The following is a 22375-nucleotide window of genomic DNA, read 5'->3' as shown; positions in this document are numbered from 1 at the left end:
GCAATCCTCATCAAGATATAGTATTGTCAGGTTTTTGGATTTCAGCCACACTAGAAGGTGAGCAGCGGTATCTCCTGGTTGTTGCCATTTGCAATTCCCTAATGACAAATGATGATGAGCATCTTTTCATATGCTTCTTTGCCATCTGTATATCTTTTTTGGTGCAGTGTCTGTTCAGATATTTGGCTTGTTTTTTAAATTGGGTTGTTTTCTTATTGTTGAGTTTCATTTCCCTTACTTTTGAAGGAAGTAAATAAAAAACAAAACCTGGTGAGAAGATGTACATTAAAAGAACTATCCCATGCCCATCACATTCTTTCATGTAAAAAGAAAAGAAAAAAAACGGGGAAGAACCACTTCAGCTTTCAGAGAATCACTGATGTAAGGATATGAAATTTGAAACACTCAAACACACTATTTATTGACTTTAACTTATGTCAGGGAATGTTTTACATTTTTTGCTTGTATCAATTCATTTAATTCTCACTACAACCCTGTGTAATAAAAGCTCTTGTTTCCCCCATTTTACAAATAAGGAAATCTCAGCTCCCAGAGGAAAAGCTCTGAACCCCTATGCCATGGTCTCTGATAGACAACAGTCTTTAAAGTGAGATGATCTAAAGTTTATTACACAGGAAAATGCAAATATATTTTAAATTTAATTATAAGTGAACATAGAAACAGATTCCAGAAGAAAAGTCAATTTTTCTTGAATACTCCAGATTATTTACAAGCCTCAAATTTGGATTTGTGTGAGAACACATTCAGGTGATTAAATCGCTATTCAGTTCACATTTTCCCCCCAGACCTCTAAATCTATTTTTTTATCATTCTTTTAATCTTCACTTTCTTGAAAGTGAGCAAGATACAATGTAACCCCGTTTTGGAACAGACAAATAATTTCCAAGAGTCATTTGCTTTGTTATTAGATAGGTGTTAAGGAAAAGAATTCCTAAAGACAATTAGAATCATGACCAAATTGGGCCTTGAAAAACATAGCAGTGCAATCGCAGCTGGCGGCGGGCTCTGAGCTGGCCAGCAGCCTGCAGCGTGGGACTGGGTGTTCCACTAGGCTTGGCTCCCCTCCAGGGAGCTGTCAGTTGCTGGGTTCCCACAGTGCCAAGCACTCGGCAGGTGCAGAAAGGTTCAAGGTTTCTGTTCCCCAGTAGTGCTGAGGGCATGCAGGTCATCTGACAGGAAACAGGAGGAGTACCCCTCAGCCCAGGCGCAAGGGGAGTGGAGCTCCCGCTCTGGTTTGGGGAGAGCACTGTGTTGACAGGGCTGTGAGAACTGCTGCTCCTCCAGGGTCTTCCTTTGCCTGGCCTCTGTGAGCAGTGGAGAGTTTGCAGGGTCCTCTGGAGAAATAGGACTGAGACACTTCCATTTTGGAGGCTTCTGGTGTTAGAGTTTTTTGTTTTGGCTCTTTTAAAGAAAAAAATGTCAAATTAGAGTTTTAGAAATTATATTTTATCTTGCATTTCTACATTTAAAAAATATTGCTTTTAATCTGCAAAAAATGAAATGCTGTATAACTGTGGCACTTGCATAAGGCACATAACATTTACAGGATTTAAGAATATTAAATTTTAATGAACTAGCTAGTGGCAGAGGAAGCTGACTCTGGATGAAATGTTTAAAATTACCTGATGGAAATTATTTTTTGACTACTCCTGACAGGGCATCTTTGTAACTATATCCTAAAACTGGGAATGAGGGAACAACACAGGCCTGGGGTAGGGGCAAAACAAAGATTGCTGAAGAAGATTTAGGGGAATCACTGTGATTTTGCAGAATCCAGACTAAATGAAAAAGAGACAAGGACACTGGTCATTTCCTCTTGGCCCAGGCAACTAATGCTTTGTTTTGTCAGTTTAAGTAACAACCCTTTGAAACCCTTTGAAAGTTGCAGGAGAATTCTACAACTTTTTCCCCTTCCTGGCATAGAGCTGAAATGCTATAGGCTTTCCAAAATCATTTGTGCAATGGAGTCAGAAAGTCACTCTAGTTTACAGTACGCATTTCTTCCTTCACCCCCAACTGTCCAAGAACCCCAGGGTTTATGTCGTCCAAAGGGGTCATTTCTGTTTCCAAAGACAGAGAGATGGAGGATATGGAGGACGTGACCAGTACACTGTCACATGCCCCACCTCATTTTCTGCTGCAGCAGCCTCAGTCACCACAACATTGTGTTACTAGAGCAAAAGGTCCTCCCACAGGGTCTGATGCATCCTGGTGCACTGCTGCAGTCATCACCCTGTCGGAATAGGTCTCTGCTCAGGTCATGGCGATTCCCAGAAGAAGATGAAGCTTACTCCTTTGCCTTGGCGGATAGGGCATTACAATTGGATTTCCAGTATTTCTCCAGTAGTTGCCAAGACCCACCCAGCATCCCATGATGGGCAGGAAAAGACTACCTTCCAGTTTCAGCTGCAAAGTGGCCTGTCTCCCGCCCAGAAGAAGATATTGACATTGAACTTTTCCTCTCATAGTGTGTCTGGTTCTCCATAGGGACCATTTGTGCCATATTTGAGCATTTCGATTGGGGTCATCTTGATTCATCAAATAAATTCTAACTATGCTGAATCTCAAATGAAAAAGGAAAACATTTTGTTCTCTCCTTTTTCTCCATGGATACCTACTTAGTTTATAATCCTATAATGAAGAGACCACTCAACAGATTCTGAAGAAATGAAGATAAAGAAGAAACAGGTTCTTTGTAATAAGCCCCTGTTTTCACCTAAACAGAGAAGCAAGTGGATAAATTATAAAAAATAACTCCTGTTAAACAAACAAAACCATTCTGTATGGTCCAGTTACACACAGAGCACCATGATTAAAAGCTCTGGAACCAAACCACTAGGTTTGTTCAAATTGTAGATTTCTTGAATTTGGGCATGGCCTTTAACATTCTGTACCTCAATTTCTTCATATGGGGAATGCAACAACAGTGAAAATAAAATATACCAATTTTATAGGATTTTTCTGAGATGTATCGTATTGTTTATGCGGCAAGTAAGTATATACAGCATACACTTTTTCTTGTAAAACAGGATCATGGTAAACTTAATTTGTTATTATAAAAATTTCAATTAGCTTTAGGTAAAACTTTGTGACTGTCAAATTTGTTTAGATGAGAATTCTGATACATACTTATCAATTTGATAAGTCAATTTAGTTAGCATGGTATACACTTTATTGTGAAATGCTGGACTGGATGAACCACAAGCTGGAACCAAGATTGCTGGGAGAAATATAAAAAATCTTGGACATGTAGCTGATACTACTCTAATGGCATAAAGCAAAGAGTAACTAAAGAGTCTGTTGGTGAGGGTGAAAGAGGAGAGTGAAAAAGCTGGCTTAAAACTCAACATTCAGGAAACTAAGATCATAGCATCTTGTCCCATTGCTTCTTGGCAAATAAAAGGGGAAGAAGTGTTAGCAATGACAGGTTTTATTTTCTTCAGCTCCAGAATAACTGAGGACAGTGCCTGTAGCCAGGGAAATAAAAAGATGCTTGCTCCTTGGAAGGAAAGCTATGACAAACCTAGAGACTGCGTTAAAAGGCAGAGACATCACTGTGCTGACAGAGGTCCATATAGTCAAAGCTTATGGTTTTTCTAAGAGTTATGTACAAATGTGAGAGTTGTACCATAAAGAAGGCTGAACACCAAAGAACTTATGCTTTTGAATCATGGTGCTGAAGAAGACTCTTGAGAGTCTCTTGGATTGCAACGAGATCAAACTAGCTAATCCTAAAGGAAATCAACCCTGAATATTCATTGGAAGGACTGATGTTGAAGCTAAAGCTCCAATACTTTAGATACCTCATGCAAAGAGCTGATTCATAGGATTTTTCTGAGATGTATCATATTGTTTATGCAGCAAGTAAGTATATACAGTATAGGAAAGTATATACAGTTAGGAAAAACCCTGATGCTGGGAAAGATTGAGGGCAGGAGGAGAAGAAGGGGGCAACAGAAGATGAGATGGTTGGATAGCATCATTGACACCATGGACATGATTTTGAATAAACTCTGGGAGATAGTGAAGGACAGGGAAGCCTGGCATGCTGCAGTTCATGGGGTCCCAAAGAGGTCAGACACAACTGAGCAACTGAATAACAACAATAACACTTTATTCTAGAAAGGATTTAGATGATTTTCATATACATCACTAAATGTAATTTTTGAGCAATAAGAATTCCAAAGGGCTTTGCGTCATTTCATCAGTGCTGCTTCTCCACAGCTTTTGAAGTAAGGAGGTTCCAGTCACTCTAGGAGATACAGGGATGCAGCCTTAGGGATGCAGGCTACAGAGGCCAGTGAGCCAGAGTCGCTGAACTAGGTATTGGTTGTCCTTTTGACCATACAGATTAATCACCATAGTTTCACCAATCACATTGAACTTGTGGATCAATAAGTAGCTATCATGGTGTCTTAAACAACAAGATCTCATAGACTCTGTCTATATAGGGTAAATTAAAATTAAACAGAAAGGAAACTCTGAACCTGGGAATTCTTCTATTTTAGTTTCCCAGGCTAAACAGCCTTCCGTGAGTAACTTGTGTTGTGTCCTAACTCATGTTGTGTCCCTGAGTAACTCATGTGACCTCATGTTGTGTCCTTGGCTTTAATTATGAATTGGTATAAGAGTGAGTGAGTGACAGTTGCTCAGTCGTGTCCGACTCTTTGCGACTCCATGGACTGGAGCCCACCAGGCTCCTCTGTCCATGGAATTCTCCAGGCAAGAATACTGGAGTGGGTTGCCATTTCCTTCTCCAAATTGGTATAAGAAATGACCATCAAATAGATATTTTGGAAAAAATTATAGCTGAAAATAATGACCATGATGTCATTCAGTAATACTTCTGTGAACCTTTGAATAACAAACTTTTCCAAGACCGGGGTGGAGGGAGGATTTTTTTCCCCAGGTAAACTTGGATGTCGACTTCTGTCAAATATCAGACTATAAGAATAAATAACCTTTTAGACTTTGACAGACAATATATTCTGAATTGCTTTTTGTTCCCAGATACAATAACAAATTCCCACCTACTCTCTCTTCTATTTTTTTCTATTTCAAACATTCTCTTAATTTATAGATTTTAATTATAAACTATCATGGGGCAAATAGTTACAAATAAGTAAATAGCCTACTGTTCTACTTACTGTGCTCTATTGCCTTTCTAAATGGAACTCTTTTATGTAGTACATAGATTGGTATAGACTTCATCTGAAGAAAATTTTTCTTAGGGTTCAAATATACTAAACCACAGTTTTAATTCTGCAGAGAACATTTGGCTTTCAGGATATCATCAATAAAAATTTAATCTGGTGTTATAAATTCTCTTGTTTCTAAAAAGGTTTTAGCAGGAAAAATGTAAAAGCACCTAAAAAATAATAAAAAAAAATAATGATTTTTTTTATAAAAATCAATTTTAGAAAATCCCAGATCCATTGGCTTTCACATTCATGACAAAGTTATATTTTGAATATTATTCATAATTGTTCCAGTTCATTAGTGATATTAATAAGCTCCTGCTTTGTACAGATTGAGGATCCTTAAGGCTTCACTTTGGAGAAGGAAATAGCAAACTACTCCAGTATGCTTGCCTGGAGAATTCCATGGACAGAAGAGCCTGGCGAGCTACAGTCCACTGGGTCGCAGAGTCGGCCATGACTGAGTGACACACACACAAGGCTTCCCCTAAAAGTACTAGGAAGCACTTCTAAGTTACAGAAGAGCCGTCAGGGTGCCAGACTCCAGCTGGATACAGTTGTTAAGAGTATACTACTAGTGATGAGCTGAAAATGAGAGGGACTGAAAAATTGAGCTTTCAGATGTCATTTCAGTGCAAAAGGAGTAAGAATGGTTCCACAATATAAAAATAGAGTTCTGCCTCTAAATCAAAATTAGCTTACAATTGGAAGGGTATCTCAATTTCCTGCTTTTATCTATTCTGCTGCTAAGGCACTTCAGTCCTGTCCGACTCTGTTCGACCCCGTAGATGTCAGCCCACCAGGCTCCCCCATCCCTGGGATTCTCCAGGCAAGAACACTGGAGTGGGTTGCCATTTCCTTCTCCAGTGCATGAAAGTGAAAAAGTGAAAGTGAAGTCGCTCAGTCGTGTCCGACTCTTAGCGACCCCATGGACTGCAGCCTACCAGGCTCCTCCATCCATGGGATTTTCCAGGCAAGAGTACTGGAGTGGGGTGCCATTGCCTTCTCCGTTATCTATTCTGAATATAAGCAAATAACTTCAGAGGGAATGAGAGAACCCAAGAGTTCCTGGGAATTCTGAAAGCCTTCAGGCAATTCTGTTTTTTGTAGCAGTCTATTATGCAGTGCTGCACTGATTTCTGATTTATCACTAGTGATATGTAACAATAAACTGTAAAGTTTATGGACTCCTTTATGTCTATTGTATGCACCCCCTTCAATTAATTTCATCCAGCGACTCTCAGTGGGGGTAATTTTTCCCCCAAGAGAGTATTGGGCAATCTCTGGAGACACTTTTGGTTGTCATAACTTGGGGGAAGGGTAGATATTGTCATCTAAGGTGTAGAAGAAGCTAGAGATGCTGCTAACCCTCCTCCAATGGACAGGACAGTCCCCCACATCAAAGAGTTATTCAGTCCCAAATGTCAATAGTGCTGAGGTAGAAAGCACCATCACTGAAGACATTCAACAACCCTTGGAGGTGGGTATTATTAACCTCATTTTCAGTAAAGGGAACTGAGACACAGAAAGGTTAAGTAACTTACCCAAGGCCACACAGCTAAGAAAGCAGTGGTACCAAGATTGAAAAACTAGCTCTTTATTGCCTCAAAGTCCAAACTCTTTCCACTATATTCTGTTGCTCTCTTTTAAGGGAATTTTGACGACCATGTGTAGATTCTGAGTTTTGGAGGGTGGAGATCCTTTTTAATTCCATATCCCTGCCTTAGCATTGAGCACTTGCTTGCTGACAGATTAATGGCAATGATTCATCTCTTGGCCATCTTCAGATTTCCCCTTTAGAATGACATTTCAACTATTAGGTCAGTAACCCCTAGAGAAAATTGTTTGATGGTACACAGTATTACTAAATAAGAGATGAGTTGAAAGGAAAACAGAAGACACAATTCGTGTGTCCAAGGAGGTTGTGGGGAAGAAAGGTTATGTATGGATATAAACAGAAGTATTCGTGCATGTGCATTTATAAACATGATTTTCAGACCAAACAGAATGTTAGAAGTGGTAACAAATAAATGATAATCTGGCTTAGTCATGTACCAAGACACCTCTCTCTGAGTCTGAAACATCTTTGTGAGATTCAATGTGTGTTGGCATCACTTCCTGAGGGGCACAGGAAGAGCCTCAGCTGCTCTTACTCTTCTAGGTTAGATACGTTTATAAGCAGAGCCAGTCTATGCATGTGAAGCTGACAAGACTTTGCCCCTCTCTTGTTTTGCGACTTTGTCCTTACTCCTACTTTTCCAGGTCTTAGTGCCCTCACAGTCATGCTCTGCTTATCACTATTAAAGCCTGTTCTCAGGGAAGAATCTGAGGAACATACTCAAATGAAACTGAACATAATGAATAACCGTAGTGCACTTTCTCTCTGGTGATATCTAATGATGAAACTTCAGCCATCATGTGATGGCAGAGTGAATAATGTAGAATAGGAACATGAGATGAAGGGTATCTCGTGAACTTTCATATCTTGAGATCATTTAAGGAAGCACATGGCACACTGCTGAACATATAGTAGGTACTAAATAATTGACTTCCTTTCCTTCTCCTTCTTCTCTTCTTGCTTCTTTTTAATATACCTTGAAAATGATGCTGCACTATTATACCAATGTTCACAGCATTTTTCACAATAGCTAAGACCCATCCATCAGAAAATGAATGGATAAGCCAAATATATGTATAATGCCATATTCAGTTCAGTCACTCAGTCGTGTCCGACTCTTTGCGACCCCATGAATCGCAGCATGCCAGGCCTCCCTGTCCATCACCAACTCCCGGAGTTCACTCACTCATATCCATCGAGTCGGTGATGCCATCCAGCCATCTCATCCTCTGTCGTCCCCTTGTCCTCCTGCCCCCAATCCCTCCCAGCATCAGAGTCTTTTCCAATGAGTCAACTCTTCGCATGAGGTGGCCAAAGTACTGGAGTTTCAGCTTTAGCATCATGCCTTCCAAAGAACACCCAGGGCTGATCTCCTTTAGAATGAACTGGTTCAGCCTTAAAAAGGAAAGAAATCCTGGACCATGGTACAACATGGAAAAACCTTGAGGACATTATGCTAAGTGAAATAAGCCAGCCACAAAATTCCACTTATATGAAGTAATTAGAGTCAAAATCATAAAAATAAGAAAGTATACCAGTGGTTGCTGGGGGTGGGGGGAAGGGAGAATGGGAGTTATTGTGTAATGGGTATAGAGTTTCAGTTTCACAAGATAAAAATGTGATGGTGGTGGCTGTTGCACAACAATGTGAATGTGTGACCGAACTGTATGTACACTTAAGAATGGCTCAAGATAGCAAATTTTATGTTGTATGTATTTTACAATAAAGAAATCATACAAATGACCACCTAATCTTCTCTACCAAAGATCAGTTCTGCTTAAAATGTCAGGAAATTCTGTGGGGAAAGTATATGTAGTGGTTACATGCTTGGTCTCAGACAGTAGTCAGTTTAGGTTGAAATCTCAGTTTTCTCTGTTACTATTTACTGTGAAACTCGCTTGGGAAATTTTCTAAACTTTTTGTACCCCAGTTTCTTCACCTATAATACATAGATAATGACAAACGTAACATCTCATGAAGGTGTTATCAGGATTAAAAAAGGCAAAGCATTCTGTGTATTTAGCACGGCACCTTATGTATATGGTAAGTGCTTAACAAATGTAAGCTATTACAACATTAAATGCAATTTTGTGAGCTGATATTTGAGCAGCTTGGAGACAAGAGCTTCACTATTTCTTACTACCAATTCTTGACATCTCAAAGACACAATTAGGAATTCAGTCATGACCTTCAGCCATATTTGAACAATTCCCTGGTGCATAAATCTACATTCCCACATTAGGTATGTACCTGTATGCAAGCCTTAAAAGTCATGTCTCAGTTAGTTCATTTGTTCATGTAAGCTAACCATGCTAATGTTCTGAACAATGGTGATGTCTTAGTGATGCCAAGAACAAATTTGGGAGGTAAGCTTTTATGATAAATATCTAGGGTCTTCCAATGTACATGTGTGTACACATACTTAAAATGGAATATTATAGTCAGATGTCATTTATTAAAAGTGTGTTAACTCCAGTAGCTACTTGGTTTTCAGCTTTCTGCTTTCTTGTCTCATTCTTAAACAGGTCTAGCAATTATGACTGCATGAAACTAATGTGAGAGGAAAGACTGGTTACACCAGTGTACGTGATAGTATATAAATACATGAGGGATGATTCGATTAGCAGCAGTATTACCCACTGATAGGAGTGATGGTTTGAAATCAGACATGAGTTTAAATGTTAGCTCTACCATTACAGGCATTTACTTCTCTTTTCTGTTTCCTCTACTGAAAATTGGGGGGGATAACACCTATTTACATGGTTGTGGTAAGATTTCCACGAGATGATGTCTAGCAAACAGTAAGAAATCAAGAAAGAGTCACTAAGTTATTTATTCTTTCTAGAGGAATGAGATTGACAAATATTTGGGGTCTCTGAAGCATAATACTTGGTTAGCTTCTATGATCTTATTTGGAATTTAATTCTTAATCTTTTTATTGTCACTTGTTCTTTGAGAACAAAGAGGAACTGACTACCGCTTCATTTCAAAATGTGTGTATTACATTTGATGGGTTACATTAGCAGTTATAAAGCAAACAGTAGAGTGGGAGTTGGGGAAGTGGATGAAGTGAGTTCAATCACATACCTGGGAAAAGTCAATAATGAAGGCAGAGCCTGAATTTGTATGCCATACTGAAGAGAAGAAAACACAGGTGCAGGATATGAAGCAGGGATTATGAATTAGAAATTGCTTTCTCCTGGTGTTTATGCAGTTTGCCTATCTCTCTGGTGTTATTTTATCTACTGTTAAAGTTTAGGATAACAAAATTTATATGTTTATTAAACCACTTTAAGATTTAAAACATGGTGACATGGAAATGCAAAGGGGAGCTATAAAGACCGGATGAACCCATTTATTAATTGAAATACGTGTTCCTGTCTGTTATTAAGAAGTGCACGATTTCATTTGTACTGTATCTGGGTGACCACAAATCAGCGATAACCAATTCATAAGTAAATGTCCTTGCTTTAGGTGTAGAGGCATTAACTGTAATCAGACCAAAATTTTCACTTCCATTTGAATTTTTCAGTTTAAACTCGGTGTGCCCTTGGTTTTACACAACAGGATTCAGGAATTAAAGGTTTGGCTCTTTAAAAGCCATCAAACAGGCACACGGTCCACGAAGCAAAAACTCGGGGAAGTTCGTGCGCCCACACCTGGGAAAGCTGAGATGCCCTTCAAGAGTTGAAGATGGCGTTTCCATGAGTCAGGTCAGAGTTAACGCGCTACCTTCGCTTCAAAGACTGGATTCCTTTCAGTGTATTAGTCATGATGTTTTGCTGACCGAGAGTTGGAACTCTGTATGAGGGCGGGTGAGTTTACATTCTGTCCGCTCGTCATCCTCGTAGTTGCTAACACGCACAAAAGACTTCTTAAAAAACGCAAACTGGACTGAAAAAACTTAGGGCAGACAAGGAACAAATCCTGGGCGGGTAGTGGACAAAGCGGTAATTCTCACCTTACAGGAATTGCCTCCACCTGTAGTAAGTACGTCTCCTAAGGGACCACACTTGGCACTCACCTAAGTCTGAGACTAACAAGCTTGGTTCTTCCCTCTGACTCGCAAAGTAAGCGCTAAGGTGAACACAGCTGCCGCTGTTGCGGAACCCTCCGGCTCTCTGAGGCTGCCTTTTGATAACCGGAGGGACAGATTTTCATTCCCCTTTCAAAATGCACCTTGCAAACGCGACCCGAACGCGGCTAGGATCTCGGGAAAAGGGAGGAGGCAAATGGCTCGGGGGAGTTGGCCTCGGCGTGCCGCGGATCCCGCGGAGCCCGGCGCGCAGAAGGCTCCCCGGGGCACTGACTGCTGCTCCTGCCGGTGGCTCCTTCTGTCCTCGCGCGTCCGAGTCTGGACCTGGAGAGCGGCCGCGACGGTGTCCCCCACCTGCGGGCTGGGCTCGGCCGGATGGTAGGGACGCCGACCTGGAAGGAGCGCGCGCGCGAGGGAGGGAGGCAAGAAGCAAGGAGCGGTCGGGGTGGAGAAAGCCGCTAGAGCGGATTTGAGGCCCGGCCGGGCAGCGCCCAGCTTTTAACCTGGGCAGTGGAGGCGGGGGAAAGGAGCGAAAGGAAAGGGGAGGTGTGTGCGGTAGGGGTGGGTGGGGGGAGTTGGAAGCAAGTGACATCACAGCAGGTCAGAGAAAAAGGGGCGAGCGGCAGGCAGAGAAGAGTAGGGCTTTTGGCACTAGGAGCTCTTGCCCGGCCTGCCCCGGCAGGGACCTCGGTGCCCCCAGAGACCATGCAGAGGTCGCCTCTGGAAAAGGCCAGCGTCGTCTCCAAACTTTTTTTCAGGTGAGAGGGTGTCCAGTTGAGCTTTGGAATCACACGTGCCCAGGAAAGAGGAGGACGCGTGTATGGGTTGGGTTTTGGGGAAAGAGGATTAGTTTTTTTTTTTTAAAAAAGGTGCCGTATCATTCATTGTTATAGAGGATTTTGTGGAATAAGATAGAAAACATTAGGAAAAGATAATAAACTGAAGCTCATTGTTTGAATAGAGTCTTAGCTTAACACTGAAGTTTTAACTACTTGCAACTGAAAATCATCCTCTCAAGACCCAAATGTGCTGCTGTGCAATTGTTTTCTTGGATTTTTCTAGGAAATATGTGGATTATAAACTTGTTAGTAACAAATACTTAAATTTGGCCCCTATTTTCCCCCTCTTCATGCCTTGGAAACTTAGAAATCTTGGTTCACCTACAAGTGCCATGCCTGTGTGTGATAGGTGCTCAGTTGACTGAATTTTGAACGTTTTTAGAGGAGAAGTATGAAGTGGGTAGTATGTACTTAAAGTTTTTATTGTTATGATACTGAATATATCTAACAAGTATTTGCCACAATTCCATTATTCTTTATTTTATGAATGAGAGCAAATCCTTTGAAATACCTTAAAAAAAAAAAAAAAAAGCCAATTCTACAAGCCATACATTTTAAAAGAGGGGTCAGAATTACCATGGAAATGTGAAACCTTGGGAATAGATAGTGAAGTTAAACCCACTGACATTTAATCAATTGTCCTCTTAGCGTACTTTGCCTGTGATGAGCCATAAAGCACAAGTTCATCTTGTGAACTTCATCTAATGAGAATTTAAAAGTTCAGAGTCTTAGGCAAAGTGTAATTAGATGTAGCATTTCATATTTGAAGTGTTCTTTGGATACTGTATCTACTTTATTCCTGTTATACTTGTATGAATGAATGAATAGGTATATTCATATCTCATGGGTTATTACTTAATTCATAAGTAGCCAATGAATCAGCATACTTAGGTATCAGAAAAGCAAAATACATAATAAGTATGCCCATATGTGTATGTGGGGAAGGAACTTGGCTTTCACATCTTTCTAATATTTTATTCTCTGAATGGGCAGCAAGTGCTGAACTCAGGTGCTAAGGAGAGGGCCTAGACCATTGAAGGAGAGCTCCTCCCTGTGGATGGGAGAGAAGGACTTTACACTTTGGAACTGCCTTTGGGGTTTGTGTTTTCTGCGCCTTTTGTTATGTTATTACATCTATACAAGTGGGATTATCTCTTCTGTTTTCCTGTTATTTATGAAATCAGAATGTTAATTGGCATAAATTGTAGCTATTTTAGTAGAGCTCTTGGAAGAATTTAAAAGCCATTCTGTCTAAAAAATGCAGTTTAAAAAAATCAGTTTTCAGAAGACTGCATACCTCATGGCTATGTCTAAATTCTAAGGAACTTTAAATTAGCTCATTGTTGATTTAAGTTAGATCATTGTTGGTCTATCAAAGTATTTTCTGTTTTTAAAACAGATCACCCTATACAGTTTAGTTTTAAAAATGCTCTCAGGTGAATTTGTTAAAAGGTAAATATTATAAAGGCTACTAAATTTGTTAAGAGAATATTCAGTCCTGTTCTTCAAACTACTTTATAAGTTGCTCTAAGAATAGGTATATTTGAAAAAGTTTAGGTCCTACTATTTATAGGAACTGACAATCACCTAAAGCACCAGTGATTATAAACTTCCTTCTGGGTGGTTATTCTGGAAGGGTAAGAAACTTGTTTTCTGCATTGGATTATACAATACTGGAAGGCTTTGGATTCAATTTTTTTTTTCCATTCAGATCCCCAACCTGCTAGTTAGTAGTTCTGTGACCGGAGGCCAAGTCCCTTAACATCTCTGTTTTGTGTTACTTAACCTTGAAAACTTGGAGACGGATAGGACTGATGTTAAGTGTGTGAAAGTCCCTTAGTCCTGTCTGACTCTTTGCGACCCAATGAACTGTCGCCTGCCAGGCTCCTCTGTCCATTGAATTCTCCGGACAAGAATACTGGAGTGGGTAGCTGTTCCCTTCTCCAGGGGATCTTCCCAACCCAGGGATTGAACCCAGGTCTCCTGCATTGCAGGTGGATTGTTAACAATCTGAGTCACCAGGGAAGCTTAGTTTATTGAGAAAATGCATGTAGTTAGCCTAGTAAATGTTTACTGCTACTATTACTCTTATTTTTTTTTTTCTTTTTTTTTTTTTAATTTTATTTTTAAACTTTACATAATTGTATTAGTTTTGCCAAATATCAAAATGAATCCGCCACAGGTATACATGTGTTCCCCATTCCAAACCCTCCTCCCTCCTCCCTCCCCATTACTCTTATTAATTATGATATTTTTACATTCTTTACTGTGAACCTTGTTTATATAAATATTCAATTCATCTTTGTTGAAATAAAGTTTATGACAATCTACCTGCATATGCAATGAATGGCCTAGATGAGAATTTAGGTAAAAATCTCATCTAACATGGCCTTACCAAGTACACAGGGAAAAAAGTCATATGCTTGTGTAATATGTTGTTATATGTCTTAGAATTTAACTTTTTGAGTATGATCCAGTCAGTTTCAGAGTCATAAAAGAGTACAGCTGTTATGGGCTGTGTTATAGATTATATCAAGTATCTCTTTTATTGTCTGGATTTTGTTACTGAAAAGACTAATAAAGTTTAGGAAAAATTTAAATACTTTTCTTAATTTTGCTTGAGTTTTACATCAAGTATGAAATTTGAAAGACACCCGAAGTGGCATAATGCATAAAATAATAATAATGTTATAGTGTCAGTATTATAAATATAATCCAAAAGATAATTCCACTGCAAAAATTCAAATTATTTGTATCTCAGAGACCAAGTTACATTAACATAAAGCTTTTATGAAATACAAAGGTTTTTTAAACTAGAGGTGATAATATTTGCATAGAATTTATAATTTATATACTAGTGCAATTGATTTACAAATGTTTTCCAAGAGAGATTATGTTTTTCATTTTTGAGCAATTTGTCAAGTTTACACTTTCTAGCAGTATGTTATTCTGTCCCTTCTCCTATGCCCTGATTTTCCCATATTCTCTTTAGATGTTATTGTGTATCAAGCCATGTGTCAGATGACACAATTTGAATTTTGATCGTGGTTTTTATACCAGAAGTCTAGATCTATACTTGAGGAATATACCTGCAGAATCCATGTATACAATGCCACAAATTTCTTACAAGACTGGATTTAGGGACCCCAATAAATTCCACAGATGAATCTCAAATAAGACCAAAAAGTAAACAATGTTAGACTCAAAAAAGTATAAAGATGTTTAATCGTAATTTGTTAAGAGTCAAGGGCTACTTAAGTTTAGGTATTATTCAAAAAGTGTATTGCAAACTTTAAAGACATTTCTTAATGAAGAGAAACATAAGTGCTTTGAGCAACAGAAGATGATTATAATAAATATTTAATCAAAGACCCATAAAGATAACAGTTTTGAAGAGGACCACACCTATTTGCTTATATGAGTTACAGTATATGTTGAAAAAAATCCATCACAACGACTTTATATTTACTTTCTGCAAGGCAAGAGGAAATCTGAAATTATGGCAGAGTCATCAGTATTTTTGCAGTTCATCAGGGGAATTTATAGAAATTTTGCCAAAGGAGACTAGTTGTCCACTCAAACAAGGGCCAGTTCTGTCCTGATCAATACACATATAGTATCTCAGGTTTGCCTCTCAAACAAGGCTTAGACTATCCAAATGTAAAGAAACAGCTGCATGAAACAGAAGGCCAATATGAGATGCACAATTCATATTGAGATGGACAGCTGCTAAGGGACACTTAATACCACAAGTTCATTTAGTCAATCAGTGGGCAAACACCATCCAGTGAAGACAGCCCAGGGTTCCTATACATTCTCTTGACTTTGTCTCTTGTAGGAATACCACTTTGGGGACAGGGCCCCTCCCTCTTGAACAGTGTTGCCTGAACACTGACAAATGCTGACTCCTTACACCAGTCCCTTAAAATTCCTTTCTATCCATCTGTGTTTTGCTAATCATGTTCTTATGATACAGATTTTTAACTTGGGATATGTGTCAATTTTGATTGATTCAACTCTCAAGAGTTCTTGAAGTACCTCTTTTGCATGATATTACTAAAATTATGTTTTATTATATAAAATGTATGTGTATATATGTGTATATATATATAATTTTCTTTTAGTTCGTTTTGCAAGTTTAAAAAATTCATCCTTGGTTATGAAGTGTATTCCAATAGTTTTTATATGTTAGTTCAAATTATTACTTAATTAACTCTCTGGGAAAACTCATAACACATAACATACAGTGTAATGTAATTTTCTATTCCTTGTTAAAGTGAGAAGTGGAATCAGTTTTCTTAACTGCTTCATCAATATTTTATGTTTGGTGTGACGGTCAAAATATCCTCTAGAGACAACTGATACACTGGGGAAATCATGGTTTTTCCCTTTTGTTTCATAGGAAGAAGTAGAACTTAGTGTGATAATATTCAATGCATAAATGTTAAAACTTGTTTAAAAGGCCCTTAAATGATCCTGACTATAAAATGTGTTGTTATTGTCAGTGTCACTTCACAGGAACCTGTAATTTCAGTGATAGAACTACAATATAAATATAGGATTGCAAAACCATCAGGGAAGGGTGTTAACCATTTAGCATGGAGCTGTGTGTTGTTTGGCAAAACTTTGAAAACACCTCTGACTCAGTAGCAATTTTGGCAATTTTGATTCCACTGATTCCAGACACATCTTTGTAGGGCTCTTCCCTGGAGCAAAATCCCTGCGATGCAATGAGACCAAGAAGGGAAAACAGATTATGATAGATGTCTGGTTGTTTGGGGACCCAGACTGAAGGCTTATTTTATATATATGTTAAGTGGGTTATCACGAAACAAAACATTACTATTTCAGGTGCTTCTCTTCAGCTCCTAAGATTTTACCTTGTGGCTGTTTGAAAGTAAAATTAGCCTTACAAAGCGGCTTTGCTATTGAGCCTGAGAGTTTAGGCTTCTTGTAGCAAGAAAACTGTAGAAATTCAATTAACTTGTTTGATGTAAAGAATGAATATATTCTTACAGGGTCCTGAACTATCTGTTTTCACTGCTGTATCCAAGTTACAAGATTTGTCTAGTTTGCTATTCTTTGTGCAGCTCTGTTAGCTTATTACTATCTTTTAACATCAATGACTGTTTCATATTGTAAAGTCCTGGATGTCAGGGCCTTCTATGACTTGTTTAGTAGAGTATTCAGAACATTTCAAGACTCCTGCATGTAGTGGTTCAGTAAATATTTGTGATGCTGATAATTCCATGGTGATCTGTGGAGACTTACAGATATTGTAGATTGCTTACATTCAACAGTTCCTGTAATGGAACATTATTCTGAAAAAGAGATGTCAAAGCAAAGCCAGCAGAACCCTGGACAGATTTTTTAAAATACTTATACTAGCTAATCTATGAAATATTTATTATCTCCCTTTGTAACTAAGCTTTTGCCTTGTGTGAAGACCTGCTTGCTAATACCTTGCTAATGGGATCAAGAAATAGATTTGAACATTTTTGCTAAGTCCTTGTGGTTAGGATTATTAGCCCTCAAACTGGACAACTGGGTTCCGTTATAATCAGAGAATTCTCCCTTAGGTTGCTTCAGAGGACTGAGTCAGAGCAATACTTTCTCTGTAGGTTATGATTCAGGTCAGCTTGGAGGGCGCCTTATTTCATGAATTCACCACCTTTTGTATTCTATGTGAGGCAGTATGAATGTTGAGATGGACAAGGAAGAAATTGGTGCTGTCTTGATGGAATGAGTTCTATCAAAGCCAGATTTTCAATGGCTTATAGCAGCTGTCCCCTGGACGTTCAATCCAGTCTTAGACTGGTTAAGGAAGCCTTGCTGCAGGAGTGACTAAGTTGACACCTGAAGGAGATCATCCAGATAAAAAGGGTTGGGATGGGTCAGGAAAAATGTGAAAACTGAAGCAGCAGACTATGTGTAAGACTGACAGCAAGATTGAGCATGCACCTTCAAAGGAGTCAAAGAAGTTCCCTATAACAGGAGTCTAAGATGTGTGATAGAGGTTTGTGGGGGTTGGGTCTGAAACTGTGGCAAGGGCCAGATCCAAGGGGCTTGGTGAGCTTTGTCTGGGCATTATCATATTGGAAATGAAAAGCTGTGGATTTTAAGCAGGGAAGTGACATGTCCAGTTCAAATCTGTTGCAAGTTTGCAAAAGAAATCAATTGGGATAGAGGAAAAAGAGATGGATTTGAAAGACATTAGGAGATAAAATCAACAGGTTTGGCAATTGGTTAGATGTGGAAAGTGAAAGAGAAGAATCAAGGATACTGCCTAGATTTGCCGACTTGGGTAGCAGTGGGTGATGTTGCTGCTTACTGAGTGAGGAGATACAGTTGGAGGAGGTGACTCAGAGTGGAGGTGAAGGTCTATGCAGACTCTCAGCTTTCTCTTGAAGATAAAAATGGAAATGATGCATTTGGCTCAAGGCCAAGTAATGTGATTGTGTGAAAACAGTGAAGTGATTTAGAGCTTTAGGTAAGAGATATTTGGATTTCTGAGATGATAGTAAGCACTGTAAATACTTCCTTCACATTGTTCGGTGAAGCCCAGGGTGGTACCTAGGGAAGAATTGAAAGTGCCCACTTTTTAGGCTTCATTGTGATATGGAGTCACCTGAGAGTGTGTCAGAAACAAGCAACTGTATACTAGGGACAGCACCGGTTAAATTCTACCTAGAATTCTCCCACTACCTTACCTTACAAATCCACCCACTCATATATGAAGTGCCCTTACCTCACCCTAACCGCATACCTTTAAATAGTAGTTTTTACACAGCTGATTTCTGTGATCATAGACATTTAAGGAGGTATAAAAATCTGGGGCTTCAGGTATTGTCTGAAGTGATTGAGTAAATAAGAGCACGCCTACTATCATGAACTCGTTTTTTTGGTGTGTTAAAGAAAAACAGTTTTCTGGAATATAATCTGAAAAAAATATATAACTAAAGAAGGTAATACACTGATCATTACCCCAAAAAAGTATTTCAAAATTAAAGAAATATATAATGTAGAATGTGAAAGCCCATGGGTAACACTGTGGCTCTGATATATATTTTAAAGTCTAGTTTGAGGCATAATAACACTATTAAATTTTATTAACCTAAAAAAAAGATTCTCATACAATTATGTACCATTGTTTTATGTTAAAACTTTGAGCTGTTAAAGCACATAGCTTGCTTTCTTAGTGTTGTCTACAGAGGTACAGCAGCCTTCTACCTAACTTCACACCCAGCCCCAACACCTAGTGAAATTTTTAACTGAAGTTGATAACTTCAAAAGGGATCTAAGAGTTTTTCATCTATTACGAGTCAGACCATTCTGTGAAAATTAGGCTTAATAAGTAGCAAAATCCTAGAGGTCCTGACAGCTGGGTTTCCAGAAGATTCAAGGCCAGACACTGAAGCCCAGTATTGGTTATGGGAGAAACAAGAAAATGAAGCCCTGCTGACCGAAATTAGCAATCCTTGTCTAGAGGCAGCATACTGGAGAAACATTATAGTAAGTGTTCTTTGCATATTTTATTTAAGCATCTCTATGAATTCTGGAAAATAGAGAAACAAAAACAAAGCTGTACTTTTCTCCAGCCAAAATCTATTGTTATACTTTCAATCAGGAATTGGCAAACTTTTTTTGTAAAGGGCCAGATAGCGTATAAATATTTTCAATGTTGACCATGAGCTACATGGTCTCTGCCATTGTAGGAAAGCAGCCATAGACAGGATGCAAACAAATGGTCATGGCTGTGTTCCAATAGAACTTTATGGACCCTGAAATTTGAGTTTCATATAATTTTCACACATCATAAAATATTTTTCTTTAAAAAAATTCTTTTACAATAAGCTTCAAAATTTATAGCTTTAAAATTATTTAGTTTAAAATAAAGGTCTAGAAAAAATTTCAAGGCTCATTTGTAATTAACATTAGTGTATTCAGTAATTGAGTAATTTAAAAAGTGAAAAATTTAGACATGCAAAATGGACTTCTCAGAAGAAAGAAATAATAGTTTAGCTATTATTAGATAATTTCTCAGAATAGTTTTGTCATGTAGGAACCTAGTGACCATTTCATCTTTACTTCTCTTTTGCTTATATTTTTTTGATGTATCCTTTAATGTATAGGCTCTACCTTATCCATCTTTTTGTACCCAGCACCTGTCTGACTCCCTGTTGAATAGTAGGTTCTTTAACATATATTTGTTGAATGGGTAAAACTTGACTAATTCAGTTTATTGTGCTTCTAAAATTTAATTTTTGATGGAAATGTAAAAATTGACTTATGAAATTTTTAAAAAACTTCCCATTTGGATTTTCTGAAGATAAAATGTCTAAATTTTTTATTTAGAAATTTAGAAAATTACTAAATAAGGATCATCTCACATAATAAACTTTGCTAAAGTCAACAACATAATTCCTTGACACCAAAACTTGTTTGATGTATTTACAAAATACTTGCTATGAAATGTAAATATAAGATCATCACATTTAGAAATGTGTATTGGATTTAGTCTTTGAAGACAGTCTTTGGATCCCTTGAGGTGTTAACTTGTAACTTGGCAGCCTTTTTGAGCTCTCATACAGGTTTTGCTGATTTAGTAGTTTCTGTTACTGCCAAGGGTAACGACATGCCTCTTGTCTTTCCTGAGTCACAGTCTGCCACTCCAGCCACCCTTAATGCTGAGCACAGTCCGATTCAGATTCTGGGATTAGTAGACATGTATGTTATTGTTAAAAAGCAAGGAGCCACCAAATCTGCTATTAATGAAACTTTGATCAAAGTTTAGTTATTCAGTTGAGAAAGAAGTCTAACTAGAAACAGGATTAAGAAATTCTTTAGGTAAATACTTAGGCTCTTAAAATTAGAACCCTTTCATAAATATCAGTACTTTCCATAGCTTTAGATAAGTGTGTCTCAAAGTGCCAGTCACCTGTTCAAAAATATATTAAGATCTATCTATAAATAATATATTTTACATTAAATATGCAGATTCCTAGGTACCACTCTGTACCAACTAAATCCAGAATCTTCAGGAGAGGTCAACTATAGTTCCCCGCCCCCCATTTCAGGTGATTCTTTTTGTGTACTAAAAACAGTGTTGTACCAATCTTTGCTACATGGCAAAGTGACTCAGTTATATACATATATACATTCTTTAGTTTTGTATTATTTTCCAGTACTGTTTATCACAGGATTTGAGTGTAGTTCCCTGTGTTACACATTTAGGATCTTGCTGTTCATCCATTCTAAATGTTATAGTTTGCATCACCCAACTCCAAACTCCCAGTTAGTCCCTCTCCTTCCCTTCTCCCTCTTGGCAACCACACGTCTGCTCTCTGTGTCTGTGAGTCTGTTTCTGTTTTGTAGATGGGTTCGTTTGTGTCATATTTTAGATTCCACATATTCTGGTGATGTCCATGTATAGAGTCTTCTCTTGTGTTGTTGGAAGACGGTTTTGTTATGACCAGTGCATTTTCTTGGCAAAACTCTATTAGTCTTTGCCCTGCTTCATTCCGTGTTCCAAGGCCAAATTTGCCTGTTACTCCAGGTGTTTCTTGACTTCCTACTTTTGCATTCCAGTCCCCTACACACATGGACATCACCAGATGGTCAACACCGAAATCAAATTGATTATATTCTTTGCAGCCAAAGATGGAGAAGCTGTATACAGTCAGCAAAGACCAGGAGCTGACTGTGGCTCAGACTATGAACTCCTTATTTCCAAATTCAGACTTAAATTGAAGAAAGTAGGGAAAACCACTAGACCATTCAGATATGACCTAAATCAAATCCCTTATGATTATACAGTGGAAATGAGAAATAGAGTTAAGGGCCTAGATCTGATAGATAGAGTGCCTGATGAACTATGGAGTGAGGTTCGTGACATTGTACAGGAGACAGGGATCAAGATCCCTGGAAAAGAAATGCAAAAAAGCAAAATGGCTGTCTGGGGAGGCCTTACAAATAGCTGTGAAAAGAAGAGAAGCGAAAAGCAAAGGAGAAAAGGAAAGATATAAGCATCTGAATGCAGAGTTCCAAAGAATAGCAAGAAGAGATAAGAAAGCCTTCTTCAGCGATCAGTGCAAAGAAATAGAGGAAAACAACAGAATGGGAAAGACTAGGGATCTCTTCAAGAAAATCAGAGATACCAAAGGAACATTTCATGCAAAGATGGGCTCGATAAAGGACAGAAACGGTATGGACCTAACAGAAGCAGAAGATGTTAAGAAGAGGTGGCAAGAATACACAGAAGAACTGTACAAAAAAGATCTTCATGACCCAGGTAATCACGATGGTGTGATCACTGACCTAGAGCCAGACATCCTGGAATGTGAAGTCAAGTGGGCCTTAGGAAGCATCACTACAAACAAAGCTAGTGGAGGTGATGGAATTCCAGTTGAGCTATTCCAAATCCTAAAAAATGATGCTATGAAAGTGTTGCACTCAATATGCCAGCACATTTGGAAAACTCAGCAGTGGCCACAGGACTGGAAAAGATCAGTTTTCATTCCAATCCCAAAGAAAGGCAATGCCAAAGAATGCTCAAATCACCACACAATTGCACTCATCTCACACGCTAGTAAAGTAATGCTCAAAATTTAAGACCAGGCTTCAGCAATATGTGAACCGTGAACTTCCTGATGTTCAAGCTAGT

The 22375-nt window shown here is 38.5% G+C and overlaps 1 protein-coding gene across 4 annotated transcripts in view; it reads left to right on the top strand.

Annotated features, from left to right (window-relative positions):
- CFTR (CF transmembrane conductance regulator) overlaps nt 1–22375 on the top strand; it is a 247652-nt gene that overhangs the window by 21881 nt on the left and 203396 nt on the right. The window contains exon 1 of one of the 4 annotated variants that reach the window (XM_070787789.1): nt 9165–11251. The exons of 1 other annotated variant lie outside the window; for it this stretch is intronic. In XM_070787789.1, coding sequence (XP_070643890.1) covers nt 11070–11251 — 182 coding nt within the window. In that variant the 5' untranslated portion in view covers nt 9165–11069. Of the gene's footprint in view, nt 1–9164; nt 11252–11453; nt 11632–22375 lie in introns of those variants that run through there. 2 more of the 4 variants (XM_070787792.1, XM_070787790.1) reach the window with 2 other exon arrangements.

The sequence above is a fragment of the Bos indicus genome, chromosome 4 (genome assembly GCF_029378745.1).
Source record: "Bos indicus isolate NIAB-ARS_2022 breed Sahiwal x Tharparkar chromosome 4, NIAB-ARS_B.indTharparkar_mat_pri_1.0, whole genome shotgun sequence".
Lineage (NCBI taxonomy): Eukaryota > Metazoa > Chordata > Mammalia > Artiodactyla > Bovidae > Bos > Bos indicus.
The sequence above is the reverse complement of the archived record's forward strand: the minus strand, read 5'-3'. Positions and strand labels throughout refer to the sequence as shown.